This window comes from Cyclopterus lumpus, chromosome 19, assembly GCF_009769545.1.
Source record: "Cyclopterus lumpus isolate fCycLum1 chromosome 19, fCycLum1.pri, whole genome shotgun sequence".
Lineage (NCBI taxonomy): Eukaryota > Metazoa > Chordata > Actinopteri > Perciformes > Cyclopteridae > Cyclopterus > Cyclopterus lumpus.
Window position 1 is genome coordinate 17,185,389 of NC_046984.1, and position 19,705 is coordinate 17,205,093.

At 46.9% G+C, this 19,705-nt stretch overlaps 3 protein-coding genes across 3 annotated transcripts; 1 reads left to right on the forward strand and 2 right to left on the reverse strand.

Annotated features, from left to right (window-relative positions):
• Nucleotides 1–675: 675 nt before the first annotated feature.
• fads6 (fatty acid desaturase 6) lies at nucleotides 676–8,322 on the reverse strand. Its single transcript, XM_034558896.1, has 6 exons — nucleotides 7,837–8,322; nucleotides 4,432–4,598; nucleotides 3,255–3,435; nucleotides 2,824–3,011; nucleotides 1,653–1,832; nucleotides 676–854 (listed from the first exon to the last, which is right to left on the reverse strand). Exons 1-6 carry the CDS (start codon nucleotides 8,081–8,083, stop codon nucleotides 705–707), a joined length of 1,113 nt encoding a protein of 370 aa, XP_034414787.1. The 5' UTR covers nucleotides 8,084–8,322; the 3' UTR covers nucleotides 676–704.
• Nucleotides 8,323–9,303: 981 nt separating this feature from the next.
• LOC117748866 (Usher syndrome type-1G protein homolog) lies at nucleotides 9,304–13,333 on the reverse strand. Its single transcript, XM_034558981.1, has 3 exons — nucleotides 13,170–13,333; nucleotides 10,717–11,164; nucleotides 9,304–10,636 (listed from the first exon to the last, which is right to left on the reverse strand). Exons 1-3 carry the CDS (start codon nucleotides 13,331–13,333, stop codon nucleotides 9,815–9,817), a joined length of 1,434 nt encoding a protein of 477 aa, XP_034414872.1. The 3' UTR covers nucleotides 9,304–9,814.
• A 1,253-nt stretch (nucleotides 13,334–14,586) lies between these two features.
• On the forward strand, nucleotides 14,587–19,495 carry LOC117748969 (proton channel OTOP3-like). The gene is made up of 7 exons (XM_034559133.1): nucleotides 14,587–14,953; nucleotides 15,051–15,187; nucleotides 17,095–17,153; nucleotides 17,286–17,443; nucleotides 18,296–18,981; nucleotides 19,058–19,225; nucleotides 19,325–19,495. The coding sequence occupies exons 1-7, from the start codon at nucleotides 14,587–14,589 to the stop codon at nucleotides 19,493–19,495; spliced, it is 1,746 nt and encodes a 581-aa protein (XP_034415024.1).
• Nucleotides 19,496–19,705: the final 210 nt, after the last annotated feature.

Genomic DNA, 19,705 nt, shown 5'->3' on the forward strand with positions numbered 1-19,705 from the left:
GCTGCCCCCAAGTGGAATATATATATATATACATATATATATATAATTATATATATCATTTTTTATATATATACATATAATTATATATATATCATTTGTTTTTATATATATATATATATATATATATATATATATATATATAATTATATATATATAAAAAATTATATAAATAAGCAACTTTAAACAGTGAGCGTTTGAATGGAAGACAACGTGACGATTAAGGCCATAAAAATAACGTTTAATTCATGTTTAAAATGTGTTCTCAAAGAGATGAAAACACAGTAAAGAATGAGCCTTTGAGCTGAGGACACAACAACAACAACAACAAATACAACAACAACAACAACTCTTCCTCACGGCCTCCTTCCTCACTGCACCCCCACCAGCTCCTCTTCCTCACTGCACCCCCACCAGCTCCTCTTCCTCACTGCACCCCCACCAGCTCCCCTTCCTCACTGCACCCCCAGCAGCTCCTCTTCCTCACTGCACCCCCACCAGCTCCTCTTCCTCACTGCACCCCCACCAGCTCCCCTTCCTCACTGCACCCCCACCAGCTCCTCTTCCTCACTGCACCCCCACCAGCTCCTCTTCCTCACTGCACCCCCACCAGCTCCTCTTCCTCACTGCACCCCCACCAGCTCCCCTTCCTCACTGCACCCCCAGCAGCTCCTCTTCCTCACTGCACCCCCAACAGCTCCTCTTCCTCACTGCACCCCCACCAGCTCCGTGATGGGCGGAGCGAACACCATCAGCTCCTGGTACTTGTGGAAGAACATGGTCAGGCGGGAGACGTAGCCGTCCTCCAGGTACGGGAGCTGCTGCTCCGTCAGGTACTTGGACACGACGGGCTTCACCTGGAGAGGAGGACAGACCCGGGGTCAGTTCTTTCCAACCTCACCACAGGAGGCCGCCAGATCCTTCACGCTACAGAACTCTGGACAAATGTTACAGCTGGGAAAAACTTTAGCTTTTAGCTTCTTTTCTTTTAGCTTCTTTTAACTTTTAGCTGATGTTTTTTATGTGTTTGCATGGTTCTGGAGCTTTTAGCTTCTTTTAGCTTTTAGCTTCTTTTAACTTTTAGCTTCTTTTAACTTTTAGCTTCTTTTAGCTTTTAGCTTCTTTTAACTTTTAGCTTCTTTTAGCTTTTAGCTTCTTTTAGCTTTTAGCTTCTTTTAACTTTTAGCTTCTTTTAGCTTTTAGCTTCTTTTAACTTTTAGCTTCTAGCTTCTTTTAGCTTTTAGCTTCTTTTAGCTGATGTTATGTATGTGTTTGCATGGTTCTGGAGCTTTTAGCTGCTTTTAGCTTCTTTTATCATTTAGCTTTTAGCTTCTTTTAGCTTTTAGCTTCTTTTAGTGTTTAGCTTCTTTTAGCTTTTAGCTTTTAGCTGATGTGTTTGCATGGTTATCCAGTCAAATTCAGTCAAGCTATCTAGTCAAGCTATTTACTTTTAATAATACAAAGAAAGACAAGCTTTAGTTCTATTTCAGACATTTTTACATGTCATACACACCTTGCTGGGTAATTACTGTATTTATTATATTTGTATGCCAATGCATTAATACATTTCTCTCTCTCTCTCTGTTTTGAGGTCGTAAAGCATGAATCTCCCTCTGTGCCGTAAAACAGTGCGATAGGTGTGTTTTTAAACGTACCTTCAGACACATGTTGTCCGACAGGAAGGGGAAGAGATGGTGCTCCACGTGGCAGTTGATCAGCGAGTGTCCGAAGAGCAGGTCCAGCAGCGGGTTGCGGGGCAGGTTCAGGACCCCGTGGGTCATCTGGTAGATCCTCTTGGGCCGGTCGGTCGGAGAGAACATGTGGAGGCCGATGTGCTGCCGGCACCACAGGTTCAGTTAGGTGAGATGTTTACCACCATATATATATATATATATATATATATATATATATATATATATATATATATATATATATATATATATATATATATATATTAGTGTTATGTTTCAGGTTTGGTTTGTAAAATAGATTTCTTAGTAATTTGACAAAACTAATTTATCTCGGAATATGTCCTAAAATCTGCTAAAATATATATTAAAAAAAATATATATATATATATATATATATATTTATTTTCCCCTGAACTCAACGTCCCGCCTGAACTCAAACATATATACACATATATATACATATATTTGTATATATATATATATATATATATATATATATATATATATATATATATACGTATAAATATATACATATATACATGTATATATGTATATGTATGAGTTCAGGGGGGACGTTGAGTTCAGGGGAAAAGAAACCAGCAGACAGCACCGGGTCCAGGAGGGAACAGGTTTCCACTGTGACCCCCCAGAGAGAACAAACATTCTCCCTCTGGTCTGGACTTCACATCGAGAACCTGCGTTCTGTAATCCACCTCCCCACCCTTTGATCGGCACAATGCACAATGAGCTGGGAATGAATTGTTCCTTTCATGTCCCGCGTGGTTCCCTGACCGGTCGGATCCCTGAGAACCCTCGTGTCACATGACCGGTCTTCAGCCAATCATTTTGTTCATCAAGATTATCTTCACTAATGAACTGCTATGATGTTTTGAAGTGTGCCGCGAGAAGCTAACGTTAGCGGCTATAAAAGGTCACATGACTTCACGTCTCCTCCACTAAGCTGAAGGAGGACTAGAGTCCTAGTGAGGACGCTTAGTCGTCTCCTTTAGACTCTTCAAGAGTCACCAGAGGGGCGTTCACTGACCTGTTTTATATAACAGAGAACAGAACGGTAAAAGCACTCTAAATGCTAGCATGCTAACCAGCTTAGCCTGCAGGCCGCCCGGTTCCTCACCTGGAAGATGTTGACGTGGATGTACGGCACGGAGAACATGGTCCTGCAGGCCAGCATGCAGAGCAGAGCGCTGAGAGGCGACAGGAAGCCGGAGACGTGGATCAGCAGCCAGTACTGGGAGCACAGGCCCAGCGCCACCATCAGCACGGTCCTGACGACGAGAGCCCGAGGGTGTCCTTTGAGATGAGCTGCAGACACAACAACAACAACAACAACAACAACAACAAAGAAAAAAACAGAGAATCACACGCATGAGAATAAACTCACACCGACGCGAGAGCGGCGAGGTAACAGGGGGGTTTGAAGAGGATCAGAGGGGGAGGAATCTCTCTCGACTTTATGCCGATAATCACATTTCCTGTTGAAGTATGCGAGCGGGCTCGTAGAAACCCGTGCGCCGCTTCGCCCGGACTTTGTTTGGCGCCTCTTACCGAGTGCAACGAGCGGGGTGATGACGGGCACGGCCAGGGGGGCTATGAACAGGTAGACGGCGCGAGGCAGGCAGGGGACCTTCCACACGCTGGAGTCCCCCAGTCCGACCACGTTAGTGTGCGCGTGGTGCATCTTAATGTGGCCTTGAACGCCGGCTCGCGCCGAGAATGAGGAGCAGATCTGAGTGGACGAACACAGGGACACATGGGGGTGGTTGCTTTTTTATGAAACGTGCAAACATGCAAGCAACAAAACACTGACGCACATTCACATGAAACAATCGCTTCCACAGATTGTTGTTCCACGTTTTATTATTTGATAAGCAGCCACAGGAAAAAGCACGAGGGCAAAGAGCGGCGGTGGCGGCGTGATTTGTTTTGGCCAAAGAGCCACTGAAGGCTAAGTAAACATCCAAAGGGCTGTGAGGTTATTAAATGTCATAACACACTGCTTTAATAACCTGCTTTACAGCGTTAAACGTCTCCGTTTCTACACCAGCTGCCGGTAAAAGTTGTGTCACCTTTTCTCGTCTTCAATTTTTTTTATTTTTTTTAAGTGCAGCGTTTTCTGAGCATGAGGCCTCCGACTGCTTCACATTCACAGCTGCTCCACAGACATGAATACATGAATACATAAATACATACAACTGGTCCCAGAGCAGCTTCACTGAAGCAGCTGGGAGATATGAAGGAAATAGTCCTGCATTATGGGAAACCACGTTTGATGTATTTCTTGCCTAGAAGATTGATACCACTCCAGCCAGTTAGCTTAGCATGAAGACAGGAAGCAGGCCGACAAAACAAAAACTAGAGCTCACTATTGATTATGTTGCATCATGTTTGTTTACGTTGTCCAGAAAGCAAAATAAAGAAAAGTGTCTCCATGGAAGGTTATAGTTCTTGTATTGGGCAGCGACTTCCTGGAATCTTGTGTGGTTGCCGGGCAACCAGCGGCGCCAAGAAATTGCTCAAGGGCACTTCAGTAGTAGCATTGTGGAGCTAAGGACTATAAGGACTGTGGTGGGTCGAGAGGACTCTGTGTTTACATCATGATGCTGGTGCTCAAACAGTCACAGTTGATATTTTCTCCGTGCCGTTTACATTCCTTATGATGCTAATAAAATGCTAAATGCTTGTTGTGTTGCATCGTGACAATAAAGGATCCCCGACTCCTCACCTCGATGAAGAAGACGGCCCAGAACTTCCCCCAGGCCTGCGACTCGCTCAGCGCCCCGTGGCTCGCCAGGTGCGTCCCTTTAATGGTGATGACGCCGTGGGCCACGCCCATCAGCAGCACGCCGGCCGAAAACCACAAGAGCCGAGAGGAGCCGAGCAGCAGGAAGGCTGCAAGACAACAATGTAGATCAATTAGTGCGTTGATTGACAAGAGGCATTGCGAGTGTCCGGCACCATCTCATCGTCACACGCGCCAGGATGCATGGTTACATATCACACATATGGGGTTTCACATATTTATAACACACGTAGAATTATAGCACTTTGTATTATAATGCCAACATGTGCACCTGAACACTATTAAATAATAAGCGTTGGTTTTCAGCTGAACAAAAGGAGTCTGGGGGTTTACTTACACTCACAAATCTGCTACTTTTGCCACATATTTATGTATTTCATTGTATTGTTTTGTGTTCTATTCTACGGCTTTTAGGCCCCTGTAAAAACCTGCCTAGGGACTAAAGACGAATATGAAAAACTGAAATGTTGTCCCCGGTCAAAATATGTACACAAATACATAAATGAGACGCAGAATGAATTGGACTTTTGAGCTATAATAAAGCCAGTGAGGCTCCTCTGGCCGGCTGGAGACAGGCAGAGGCTTCGGGTCACACGTCTCCCTCATAACTCAATAAAACTGCCCTAATATTCGGCTCCTCTTATTTCAGAGCAGACTATTTTGAGGCGATCAGTCGCGCGCTCTGTGACGCCCGATGACAGATGTCCTCCTCGGGGCTGCAGTCAGGGATCTACTCTGTTATTAATATCATGCAAACAAATGATGCTAAACTGAAACAATGCTGCGATAATTCTGCGCGTCGACTGCACACGTCTATAGATTACGAGCTGGAAGCTGCCCAGTGGTCCGGTGACCCAGTAGACCCAGTAGACCCAGTAGACCCAGTAGACCCAGTAATCCCAGTAGTCCCAGTAGTCCCAGTGGTCCGGTGACACGAGTCCCAGTAGACCCAGTAGACCCAGTGGTCCGGTGACACGAGTCCCAGTAGACCCAGTAGACCCAGTGGTCCGGTGACACGAGTCCCAGTAGACCCAGTAGACCCAGTAATCCCAGTAGTCCCAGTAGTCCCAGTAGACCCAGTAGACCCAGTAGACCCAGTAGTCCCAGTAGTCCCAGTAGACCCAGTAGACCCAGTAGACCCAGTGGTCCGGTGACACGAGTCCCAGTAGTCCCAGTAGTCCCAGTAGACCTAGTAGTCCCAGTAGACCCAGTAGTCCTAGTAGACCCAGTAGACCCAGTAGTCCCAGTAGACCCAGTAGACCCAGTAGTCCCAGTAGACCCAGTAGACCCAGTAGTCCTAGTAGACCCAGTAGACCCAGTAGTCCTAGTAGACCCAGTAGACCCAGTAGTCCTAGTAGTCCCAGTAGACCCAGTAGTCCCAGTAGACCCAGTAGACCCAGTAGTCCTAGTAGACCCAGTAGACCCAGTAGTCCTAGTAGACCCAGTAGTCCTAGTAGTCCCAGTAGACCCAGTAGTCCTAGTAGACCCAATAGACCCAGTAGTCCTAGTAGACCCAGTAGACCCAGTAGTCCCAGTAGACCCAGTAGACCCAGTAGTCCCAGTAGACCCAGTAGACCCAGTAGTCCTAGTAGTCCCAGTAGACCCAGTAGTCCCAGTAGACCCAGTAGACGCAGTAGACCCAGTAGACCCAGTAGTCCCAGTAGAATCAGTAGTCCCAGTAGACCCAGTAGACCCAGTAGTCCCAGTAGACCCAGTAGAAGTCCCAGTAGACCCAGTAGACCCAGTAGTCCCAATAGACCCAGTAGTCCCAGTAGAAGTCCCAGTAGACCCAGTAGTCCCAGTAGACCCAGTAGACCCAGTAGTCCCAGTAGACCCAGTAGACCCAGTAGTCCTAGTAGTCCCAGTAGACCCAGTAGTCCTAGTAGACCCAATAGACCCAGTAGTCCTAGTAGACCCAGTAGACCCAGTAGACCCAGTAGTCCCAGTAGACCCAGTAGTCCCAGTAGACCCAGTAGACCCAGTAGACCCAGTAGTCCCAGTAGACCCAGTAGACCCAGTAGTCCCAGTAGTCCCAGTAGTCCCAGTAGACGCAGTAGACGCAGTAGACCCAGTAGACCCAGTAGTCCCAGTAGAATCAGTAGTCCCAGTAGACCCAGTAGACCCAGTAGTCCCAGTAGACCCAGTAGTCCCAGTAGACCCAGTAGAAGTCCCAGTAGACCCAGTAGTCCCAATAGACCCAGTAGTCCCAGTAGAAGTCCCAGTAGACCCAGTAGACCCAGTAGTCCCAGTAGACCCAGTAGACCCAGTAGTCCCAGTAGACCCAGTAGACCCAGTAGTCCCAGTAGACCCAGTAGACCCAGTAGTCCCAGTAGACCCAGTAGACCCAGTAGTCCCAGTAGAAGTCCCAGTAGACCCAGTAGACCCAGTAGTCCCAGTAGACCCAGTAGACCCAGTAGTCCCAGTAGACCCAGTAGTCCCAGTAGTCCCAGTAGACCCAGTAGACCCAGTAGACCCAGTAGACCCAGTAGTCCCAGTAGAAGTCCCAGTAGACCCAGTAGACCCAGTAGTCCCAGTAGTCCCAGTAGACCCAGTAGTCCCAGTAGACCCAGTAGTCCCAGTAGACCCAGTAGTCCCAGTAGACCCAGTAGAGTATAACCAGTAGGTCCTGATTCTGGTGCAAACCAGTTATGACAACAGTATTGGAGCTGTTTGCATTATGCATGATTATGTAATTAAAGCTGAAATTAGTTAATTTATTATTTGCTTTTTAATTTGTAACGGGGCCATTTACAAACTTATTTTAAATAATATAATGTCGAACATATGTTGTGTTTATTTTGTCAGTTTGAAGACTTAACTTTGTTCTATGGGAACTTGTGAGGGACATTTCTTTATTATTAGCTGACATATATAGGAACAAAGATAAAACATTCACCATATTTTCATATTAAAATTGTGGAGAGATTGTTATTCTCTTCTTAATAATCTATTACTTTAGTTTAAAAACACAATTATCTGTGTGCATGTTCCTGCACTATACACATGCTGCATTGCAGAAGCAATATTGTATATTATTCAAAGAAAATAAAACGTGCATATTAATTGTTCATATTTGCACCACTGGAGAAAGTGTAACCTCTATGTTATACAGTTATTCATCAGGGACATAACAACATCTACATGATGTCGACGTGTCTGTGTTTTATCTGCAGACCTTGGACCAGCTGGAGTCACAGTAACCATCAGATAACACCTACAGGGACGGAGAGCTGTTCTTACTAACACTATGAGCCTGGTGTGGCTGTCTCTGCCCCGTGGGCATTAAAGATACGCGAGGTGGGGGTCCCCCCCCAGGGGGGGTCTCACCGGGTGGCACGCAGAGGAACGCCGCCGCCAGGATGCTGCAATCGATCCCCCTCCTCTCCCACCAGCTGCTGCCCCGCACCGCCTCCTGCACCAGCCTGGTCAGCTCCATCATCGGCGACTCTCCGGCGTCCTTCCCCGGCTCCGCAACCGCTTTCGCCCGGGCCGACACCTGCTCCCCGGTCCTCCCGTCTCCTCCTCTCTCCTCTCTTCTGGGTCCTTCCCTCCACTCCTCCGGCACATCCTGCATGCTGGTGGCCGGCGTCAAAGACGTGCACGCGGCGCCGCTGCTGCGTCCTGCCGAGAGCAGCCGGTGCTCGGTGCTCGGTGCGGACCACGGGACACGGGACACGGGACACGGGACACGGGACACGGGACACGGGACACGGGACACGGCGGCGCCCTGAGCACAAAGTCCACACGTCACAGTTAGCCTTGCGAAAGCTCTTATTTATGGGTAAAAAAAGAAAAAAGCATTGTTAGACAGGACCAGCCCCCATATCCTGCTGCTGCAAGAGCCTCGCGCCCTCTCCTTCTCCTCCTCCACTACCACCTCCTCCTCCTCCTCCTCCTCCTCCTCCTCCTCCTCCTCCTCCTCCTCCTCCTCCTCCTCCTCCTCCTCCTCCTCCTCCTCCTCCTCCTCCTCCTCCTCTTCCTCCACTAACTCCTCCTCATCTCACTTGTTTCCAGTCAGCTGACAGCCCGGTGATTTATTATGATGTGAGGGGAAATCCTCCGTTTTTCAGGCACACTGCGCCGCTCAGCTGGACCTCTGCCTCCTCTCTGGTGTCTCATGCGTCCTGCATGTCGCTCCCCCTCTTGGGTTTCTCTGTGGCAACCTCCCCCCCATCCCATCATCCCCCCTCCCCCTCCCCGTAACCTTGGCAAGTGTCCTGGGAAAGGAGAGAGAGAATGGAGGTGGATTAACAGCCGTCCATTCTTCAGAGGGCAGAAGGGAAAAGGAGAAGATGCAGATGCATATATATATATATATATATATATATATATATATATATATATATATATATATATATATATATATATATATATATATACACACACACATACACATACACAACTGTGGACACCAGATATATATTTATATATATATATATATATATATATATATATATATATATATATATATGAGAAAGGCCAGTGTTCATGGCTCGTGGCCATGGGGGTCGCAGTATACTCACTTTAAAACAGTGTGTGTGTGTGTGTGTGTGTGTGTTTATTGACTCTAAAGGCACATCCTGCATACTTCAGAGAACATAAGGGCAACCAGGTCGTCCCAAGCTCCTCCCACTTTCTCCAAGCTCCTCCCACAGCCTCCAGCAGCCTTGAGCACTGATCCCCGAGAACGACACACTTGGCCGGTGATGTCCACAAATATTCACACGCAAAAAAAACAACAACAATAATAACTTCACCTTTATTATAACAAAAGATACTTACATTCACCTTCAATACAAAAACATATATTTTTTTACCAAAACACGATGAACATTCATGCACGTGCACAGATACACGCGCCCACATCACCTCACGTGCGCATGATGTTGGACTATGAAGACATAACAAACAGGATACTCAGAGTACAATCACTGGGAATCATTCATTGACACGTTCAATAGTACCGTGTGCAACAATAACCAGTCAGGCTACGGTTCATATCGTACATATCTGGACTGAGGAGGAGTGACATAGAGATGTCGTATACATCTCTGGTGTTGACCTGTCAATCACCTTGTAGCCCCGCCCTAAAGCGTCCCCTGCTTTATGGTCTGTTTGACTCTAAATGACCATAATCTACTAAATGAACATCATGCTGAAGAAGACTTGAAACTAGAGATTGAAACAATAAACTCATGTTTACAATGTTTACTGATTCATCTTCTCGAAGGTGTATCTGGTTCATCTGGTAAGAAGAGCGGTTCCTTCCTTTTAAAACAAGATGTGGATCCGTCCACACTGACCTTCAGAGCTCAGTGTCTCCAATGGCCTCCGGTTCGTCCATGGCGTCCAGTCGTCTCTTGCGGGCGTCCAGAAGCTTCTTCCTGGGTCCCAGAGGGACGTGGATGCTGGCGAGGTCCCGATCCGAACAGAGCAGCAGAGCCTCCAGGTCGATCTTCTCCCTCCTGAAGCTCGGCATGAACTCGCTGAGGCCCTGGGAGGCCAGGAAGGTCTCCAGAGGACTGTTCTCTGGCTCCGAGTCCTCCTCCAACCCGACCTCCGCCTCCTCCCAGGGAAACTCCTGCAGGTTCCTGTCCCGCAGGCTCACGGCGCTGCCCACGCTGTCCTCATCGAAGTTCGGCGAGTGGCGAGGCAGAAGTCCCCGTAGGCGGACGTTGGGCGCCCGGCCGGCGGGTTCGCTCCCCACGACGCTCCCTTCCTCCCGAGGCCCCGTACCAAACGCGCTCAGGTAGTTCCTCCTGAACACCATGGTGCCGAGGCCGGGTCGGGTGAACAGGGAATCGCGCCCGGAGTCGGCGCTGACCTCCGAACACGCGGCCTCGTGGAGGCCCGGGTCGCTCATGGCATGGGAGACGCCGTCGGCGTCGGCGTAACCGTCGGCGTCGCGGGGGAACATGTCGCGGATGTCGAGGCGCGGCCGCTCCCGGGGGTTGGCGTACGTGCCGCGCTTCAGGAACATGACGTCGTTGCCGAGCTGCAGGCCGGACAGCGAGCGCACGCTTTTCCTGCCGTCCTCGTAGATCTTGAACGTTCCGTCGACCTGCTTCTTCTTCTCCAGCTTCTTCTGGATCTTGGCCTTGCCCTTGGCGGTGGACTGCAAGGTGGCCTGAGAGGAAAGTAGAGGGATAATAAGAATTAGTAAATAATTGAAATATGATCTTGACTAATAAACAGTATGACAACCACCTGCGAGTATGGCATGTTGGAGGTGACGGTGTTGAACGTGCGGCTCAGCGTGCTGCCGCTGGTGTAGCTGGAGAAGCTCATCGCGTCAGAGTCGTCCAAATCCGCCGACTCCTTCGTGAACTTCCTCTCCATGTGTTCGCGGTGCTTCCTCTGGAGCTCGGCGCAGTCTCTGATCCGGCGCTCGGCGGCGCGGAACGCCCGGTCCTTGAGCTTGCCGACCCGCTTGGGGTCGAGGGCGACCTGCTTGGCGGCGACGGAGTCCAGGTAGCGGACGCAGTCCGTGTGGCCCTTGGCGGCGGCCATGTCCAGCGGCGCGTGGTAGTCGTTGTCCAGGCACCACGCGTTGGCGCCGAAGGCCACCAGGAAGGACAGGCAGCGGTGGTGGCCGTTGGCGGCCGCCAGGTGGAGCGGCGCGTTGCCCCAGATGTCACACCGGTCCGGGTCGCCTCTGGAAGACAGAGACGCATCTCCACATGACTGGATTCAACATGCACGATCGTGATGAATCACTCAGTTGAAAGAGAATACGATTAAACCGTGAACTGCGTTTGTGTCGAGTTCCTCCCCTTCCTGTTTGGGCTCCGCCCACATGGCCCCCTGATCAATAATTGAAACGCCGCAGGTTAAACATGACAGAGGTGACTCTGCATTATTCATCCCGAACACCGAGAGCCTTTTTTCTGCAGACACCCAGAGACACGGTGACCACACGCCTCCACCGGCACAAACAGGGACGTCACACCTGGACCTGATGAGGAGCGTCGGCCAATGAGAACACGAGGGTCTCGGCTCACCTAATAATCATTATTATTATTATTATTGTGGCTCTTTCTATAATAATAACAATTGTAGTTGTAATATTTTCAAGTCTTCTTCAATACAGCTTTATGTTTATTTAGTAAATAATGTTTCAAACAGACCATAAAGCAGGGGGTGCTTTAGGGGCGGGGCTACAAGGAGATTGACAGCTTGACACCAGAGATGTATAACGTCTCTACGTCGCTCCTCCTCAGTCCAGATATGGTCACTTCCTGTTCACTGGTTGCAAAAAAACCAACAACATGGCGACGGGCGTAATCCAAGATGGCGACCGAGCGGCGGGTGACGACCCGCTACTTCCACTTCATGCGTGTCCTACTTTGTCGAATAAAGAAAAGGTTTTTTGTCGAAGTTTGCAGCACTAACGATTTAAAAGAAAGACGATAAAATCATAAAAGTTACTCAGAAGTAAAGAACGGGCCGTTTCCTGCTTCTCTTCTTCTTCTTCTTCTTCTCTTCTTCTTCTTCTTCTTCTCCTTTGTGCTGTGAGCTTTAGTCTTTTCTCTTCACGTCCTCTTCACTGCTGTATCTGAGGAAGACATCCATCACGCTGACCTTTCCCCTCGTGGCTGCAGCATCAAACCAACGACCCTCCGCTTTACCGCTCCCCATAAACCCGTCCTCCACCCCTTCGACCTTCATCTCTCTCTCACAACGGCTTCTTCTATCCACTGTGACTGCATCTCGTTATTCCTGCTCGGCCACATCTGCGACATTAAAATATGAAAGTTATGGTGCCTCAGATCTCATCGACACCAGAGTGACCTTTCTCTGTAATCAGGCTGTTAAAATGGATCGGATTTAATCTGCAGCCGCACTGATTACATTAGAGCGATGGGGGCAGGAACACATGGGGGTTGTTGTTGTTTATTGTTCATGTGAGTGTTAGCGGATCATTGGGTTTAATATACAATACTACATGTTTTTGTGTGAAGCTGCAGTATTCTTAAGAGTTTAATAAGGTAATTTTATATTAATAAACAGCAATCTTCTTTTATTATTATTATTATTATTATTATTTTTATTATTATAACAGTCTCTGTCAACAGAAAAAACTCTGACTTTTTGTATTTATTTAGGTTTTTGGTTGAAAACGTACAGATATTTGGCAGAATTATCAAAATAATATAATTAAAATAAAATAATATAAAATATAAGTATTATATAATAAAATAATAAAATAAAAAAAAATTTAAAAAAAGTTCATCTCACTGGAAGCTTTAAAATATAAGACTCTATTATATAATAATATAATAAAAGTTGTTTTACCCTCACTGCAAGCTTTAAAATATAACTCTATAATATAATACAATTAAAACTAAAAACAAGTTGTTTCACTGGAAGCTTTAAAATATAAGTCTCTATTATGTAATAACATAATAAAATAAACAAATAAAAACAAGTAGTTTCACCCTCACTGGGAGCTTTAAAATATAAGTCACTATAATATAATAACATAATAAAATAAACAAATAAAAACAAGTAGTTTCACCCTCACTGGGAGCTTTAAAATATAAGTAGCTATAATATAATAACATAAAAAAATAAACAAATAAAAACAAGTAGTTTCCCCCTCACTGGGAGCGTTACTGGGGTGAAACCAGTCGCGTTGGGGCCGGCGTGCTGGGACTCACCCTCTCCCCACGATGAGCCGCAGCGCGTCCAGGTTGCCCCGGTACGCGGCCCACAAGGTCGGCGTCATCCCGTCCTCATCCGGGGCGTTCAGCTCCTTCCGCGTGGCGTCCTTCAGCGCGTCCAGGTAGCCGTCCCGAGCCGCCCGGTGGCACCGGTCGTCCATGACGGCGCCCCCCCCCTTTCCCCCTCCCCCCCCCGGCCTCACAGACTCGGTTCCATGGAGGTTCTCGAGGGCTCCGCCTCGGTGTTCAGGCCGCTTTTAGTCCGCTGTTACGCGGAGGGTTCCGCAGCGGGCTGACATGCCGGTTGCTAGGAGACGGACACGCGGCGTGCTGGTTTGACTGGGCAAGGAGCGGGGGCGTGTCTCATCGTCGTAGCCCCGCCCCCGCCCCTGTCCGTCAAAACGGGGGCGTGTCTCATCGTCGTAGCCCCGCCCCTGGCCGTCAAAACAGCACGCCGCGGGCGACGATGAGACAGGGGCGGGGCTACGACGATGAGATACGCCCCCTTTTTTTAACTGTATAGGGCTCGGATCCTAATAAATAAAAAATAATAAGAACATAGAGCAAACAATCACACATTAAAAGCAGTTGAAATGAAACAAAATAAAGGAAAAAAATAAAGCAACGAGGTTTACATAAGAAAAAGCTGAGATTATGAAGTACATTACATTTGTTTTAAATAGAATGAAACCTGAATAATCCCATAAGTGTGCGACTGAGAGAAAGCAGCTTATCAGCTGCTGCTTGAAGCACAGCTGATAAGCTCGAGTCACTTCCTGCAGCTGATAAACACTTTCAAAGGAATGTTGTCTCAAAGTGCTTTCAGTCAACCTGCTTTGTGTCCGTAACAAGAGCGGAACCCATAATGGACACGATCAGTACATTTAAATGGTTTATTAGCACTAAATGCCCCTTATTGTCTCCAGCTTCCCTTTCTGTAGCAAATAGTGTGATAAACGGTCATTTCTGTGAAGCTGTTGCTGTGTTGTTTTATAAGCCTTGAATGATGATTCTACTCATATTAATACTCTACTCTTCTTCAACTATTGTTTCTGCTGGCTTACGGATAGTAAACCATGAATAACGTTGTCATTTCCCTTTGATATCTTTGTTTCTCAGGGTGTCTTGGTGTAGCGTGTCTCACAGACCATGACAAACACGCTTTGTTCGAGTGGCAGCGGCGGTGAAACAAAGCAAACACGATAGCTGTTTCTTTCCCTGGGAAAGGTGTGCCGTTGTGCACTGGATTGTGACCACTCCTGTAGAGGTGGGGAGGCGGATCACGACGCTCTGACTCCTCGTGCCTCCACATGTTGAGCTGCAGGGTTCCTCGTGAAGGTAGCAGAACAAACCCTGCAGACCGAAGAGACCGAGGAGGATTAAAAGGCTTTTAGTTAGAAGGAAAGACTAAAACATGAATCCAGATCCTGAGGTCACGGAGGTCGATCCCCCCCGGGAGTCTCCTGGGAATGTGGAACCGGCGCAGAGCCCAGACCATCAGGTCCAGGACCCCGAGCCGGATACGGTGCCGGCTTGGGCCCCGAGTGGGAAGCGTCTGATCTCCGGTCTGCTGGGCCTGAACCTGGTGCTGCTGGGAGCGGCGCTGGTGGCCGGTGGGGCCTTCAACCCCGACGGCCTGAAGCACGAGGAGCCGCAGGTGTTCATGCTGCTGCTGATGGGGGTCAGCTTGATCTGGATGCTGTGGTACCTGCTGTGGGCCAGGAAGCAGCCCGGCATCAGCCCGCATAAAGACCACCACGCAGGGGGAGTCCCCGTCACCGGTGAGCCCGTTGTGTGTGTTTCTGACTCCGTGTGAGACCTTTGCTTCTGGCCCAGTCCTGATGCCTGTCCCCCCCCCGCCCCCCCCTCCCCCTCCAGTGGTCCTCATGCTGTTCGCTGCCTTCAGCCTGCTGCTGTGCTTCTTCAGGGCCGGGTACTTCCTCAGCGTGAGGGCGTGCAAACCGGCGGCCAAGGTGCTCTCGCCGTTCATCGAGGCGCCTTTCCTGGCGCTGCAGGTAACGAGTACTTCAGGCTCCACGGGAGACAGTAGGAATATTAATTAGATCACTGTGGCTACTGGTTTTATTACTTTGGTTTTGTTTAATTTTCACAGTAAATTATTGTGAAATGAAAGCTGTGACTTCACAGTAGCTGTCATTTTATTTTATATATATATATACTGTGTGTATATATATATATATATATATATATATATATATATATATATATATATATATATATATATATATATATACATATATATTATTTAGCAGTGTGTTGCTGTAGAATGACTGTTATTAACTTCACAGTAAATGTGATATTGTGAAATATCCATGTAAAGAAATACAGTTGGGTCTTAAATAGTGGAAATAATTGAAAACATTTATATTTTTAATATATTTTTTATAACAGAAACTTAAACTTTGGACTAAGAAAATACTAAATAAAACAAGCATGCTTCTGATTTGTTTATGATTCTTAGTAACACAACAATATTTATCTAGATTTTGTAAACTTTATGCGTAATAACTGGTCACACTTTCACTGTAAAAAAGTCTTAAATCCTGGAAATAATTTTAAAAAATTGTATTTTAAACATGAATAAATATAACAGAAACTTAAACTTTGGACTTAAAACAAATTATATTTTTAAAAGAAAAAAAAAAAAATACTAAACAAAACCAGCATGCTTCTGAATTGTTTATGGTTGTTAGTAGTTTTGGCAAACTGTATGCATAATAACACCCAAATAGAAAGAAAAAGGTACATTTATAACGAGGTCTTCATTGTTCACAAATAGTTGAATTTAATGCTTATAAATGTCATAAAAAAAAGTATAAATTAGTTGACAGGTGGCTTAAATAAACCTCCCATCATTAAAAAATGAGTTAATAACGTATTTATTAAACAGAAACTTGGAATAATTCAATTGAATGAGAGCTCCGCCCCACAAAGGGTGAGGAGTTCTGACCCAGAAAAGATGGTGTGACATGGTGTTATGTCATGTTATTGACCCCCCCCCCCCCCCCCTTCTCACGGCCTCCATGTGAACAGGTTCTGCCTGCTGTCCCAGGTGGCGTTGTGCCGCGTTCCTGAGAGCAGAACGATAGAGAGAAGCACAAGAACACAAGTTCTGATTCACTTTTTCAAGGTCAAACTTTGCAGAGAGACTGGGCCCACAGTGTGCTATGACCTCTGGGACCTTTGACCTTTGCTCTGCATCCTTGCAAGAGACAATCATCCTGAAAGTGCTTCTTTTTTTTTCTAGGCGAACCTGAAAATTCAACTTTTGCTGTCTTTCATCTTTATTTACTCTTAACCAGTAACAAATACACTAATATTTACACATCTGAACCAACTCTCACATGTGTTGCCTTTATTATAACACCAACATTATTCAAATAGCCTTTGTGGTTGCTGAGATACCCCTTTTTTAATTTGGATATGTTATTTCGAGCAGAAACCTAAAAAATAGGCCTGTTTTTAAAAGGTTGAGGAGGAACAGAGTTTTATGTTTAAAGTGTTTAGAGTTTTATGTTTAAAGTGTTTAGAGTTTTATGTTTAAACGACATGTTTAAAGTGTTTAGAGTTTTATGTTTAAACGACATGTTCAAAGTGTTTAGAGTTTTATGTTTAAAGTGTTTAGAGTTTTATGTTTAAAGTGTTTAGAGTTTTATGTTTAAAGTGTTTAGAGTTTTATGTTTAAAGTGTTTAGAGTTTTATGTTTAAACGACATGTTTAAAGTGTTTAGAGTTTTATGTTTAAACGACATGTTCAAAGTGTTTAGAGTTTTATGTTTAAAGTGTTTAGAGTTTTATGTTTAAAGTGTTTAGAGTTTTGTCTCATTATTTGTCTCAATTTCAACCTTTCTTTCTGCAGCTTTTTGACGTTATAAAATAAAATGTTCTTTGTTCTCCTGCAGGCGTATTTACTGTGGGCTCACTCCAAAGACTGCATCCACAGACACAAGGTCATCACCCGGTGCGTCCACGTGCACACACACACACACACACTTGTTTATTAACTCCCCTCATGCTCACACACACACACACCTGTATATTAACGCCCCTCACGTGGTCCTTCATGGCTCCGGGTCTGCTCTTGGACCTGCAGGTCCGGTTTGATGCTGATCCTCTCGGCAGACCTCCTGCTGTGGCTCAACTCGGTGACCGAGGACACGATCCACGAGGAGCTGGAGCTGGAGAGAGAAGACAGGCTCGACAACAACAACAACAACTTCTCTGAGGGGAAGGGGCACTGGGACGGAGCAGGTAGTTAAACTGCACAGGTACAAGTACACAGACTGACAGGTACAAGTACACAGACTGACAGGTACAAGTACACAGACTGACAGGTACAAGTACACAGACTGACAGGTACAAGTACACAGACCTTCCAGAACACGTCTTCTCTCAGACAAGAGGGAAGAAAACATTTATTTTTACTCTCAAACTAACCAGAAGTTACCATAATATAATGTTATTATGTATGTTATGAAGCTTTATGCAGAGGGGTTAGTTCACACAACATTCAGAGACTCATTTATACACATTTATTAATATAAACTATATATTATGAAGCTTTATGCAGAGGGGTTAGTTCACACAGCATTCAGAGACTCATTTATACACATTTATTAATAACAACTATATATTATGAAGCTTTATGCAGAGGGGTTAGTTCACACAACATTCAGAGACTCATTTATACACATTTATTAATATAAACTATATATTATGAAGCTTTCTGCAGAGGGGTTAGTTCACACAGCATTCAGAGACTCATTTATACACATTTATTAATAAAAACATGGAGAAAATAGATTTATTTATGGCTGTTGAGTTATTTCTGATTTTACGGAGTGATATGAAGATATATTTAACATTTCAACAAATTTCTAGAAATGTATGAAAATGAGCATATTTTGATAAGAAAATGCAGAATTTCCATATATATATATATATATATATATATATATATATATATATATATATATATATATATATATATATATATATATATATATATATATATATATATATATATAATACCAAAAACAATGGCCTAAAAATAATGAATGAACACGTTGACGTCCATCAGTTCATTTCATTTCCTGCTTCCAGGGGTCATGAACTCGACCCTGTGCCAGTGCACCGCGAGCGCCGCCTGCCTCATCTTCAGGAAGGGCTTCGAGGTGCTCTACCCCTTCAACATGGAGTTCTACCTGATGGCCGGCTGCATGGTCTACGTGATGTGGAAGAACGTGGGCCGCGGGACGAGTCCGGACCACCGGCCCCACGTCAACGAGAAGCTCACCCTGCGGGCGATGTACCGGGACGGCGTCCTCTACGGCCTCGCGGCCGGCGCCCTGGTGCTGGCGGCGGGGGTGACCGTCTTCATCCTCTACCAGGTGTGGGTGAGCCGGCGGCTGCTCCGGCACACCGCCTTCCTCATCTTCTACGGCTACCACCTGGCCGTCATGCCCGCCATGTCCCTGTGCTGCCTGGCGGGGATGCTGGTGCACCGGCTGGAGAGGAGGGAGAACGAGGCCGGGCGCAACCCGACCCGCAGCCTGGACGTGACGCTGCTGGTGGGGGCGGCGCTGGGCCAGCTCGCCCTGTCCTACTTCTCGCTGGTGGCGGCCATGGCGGTGGGCACCGGCGGAACCCTGGGGGACCTGGACCTGTCCTACTCCCTCCTCAGCCTCCTGGAGCTCATCCTCCAGAACATCTTCATCATCGAGGGCCTCCACCGGCACCCGAGCCTGCTCGCCAAGAGGAAGGAGCGGCGGCGGAGCAACGTATTCAAGGTACGGCGGCGTCGTGGGGCCCCGCGGGAATGTTTGGCGAGCCGGTCTTTAAAATGGATGATCATCTGCGCCGCAGCTCAAGAAGAAGAAGACGGCGGCGCCGACGCCAGAAGAGAAGAAGACGAACGCGTCGCTGCTGGACGGGAACGCGCCAGCTGCCGCCAAAGAGCATGATGGGAAAAAACCCTGGACCAAAAGGGCGATACAAGAAATCTGTGCTTTCCTCATCCTGTCTAATGTTATGGTAATATCCGGTGTTTATTATGGGATTCATGCAGCGATACTAGCTTCTTTCTGCACTGCTAATACCCCCCCCCCCCCATGTTCCCCCCCCTTCCTGCAGCTGTGGGTCATCCCCGCCTTCGGGGTCCACCCTCAGTTCGAGAACGGCCTCGGGAAACAGTTCTTCGGCTTCTCGGCTTGGTTCGTTCTGGTGAACTTGGGTCAGCCGCTCAGCGTCTTCTACAGGATGCACTCTGTGGGCGCCCTGGTGGAGCTGCTCATCGCCGCCTGACACCAGAGGACTACACGGCTGTTGAAGTAATACAACGATGTTTGGGGGGAGGGGGGGGGGGGGGGGGGGACGACAACAACAACAACAACAACGTGATACACGTTTTATAAATTATTTGGTTCATACAGTACGAGGAGATCCTTCTGAGGCTGTTTTACATGGTTGGTGCCAATGCAACTCCTCTGGTTGTATAGAAGTCTATGCTTCACG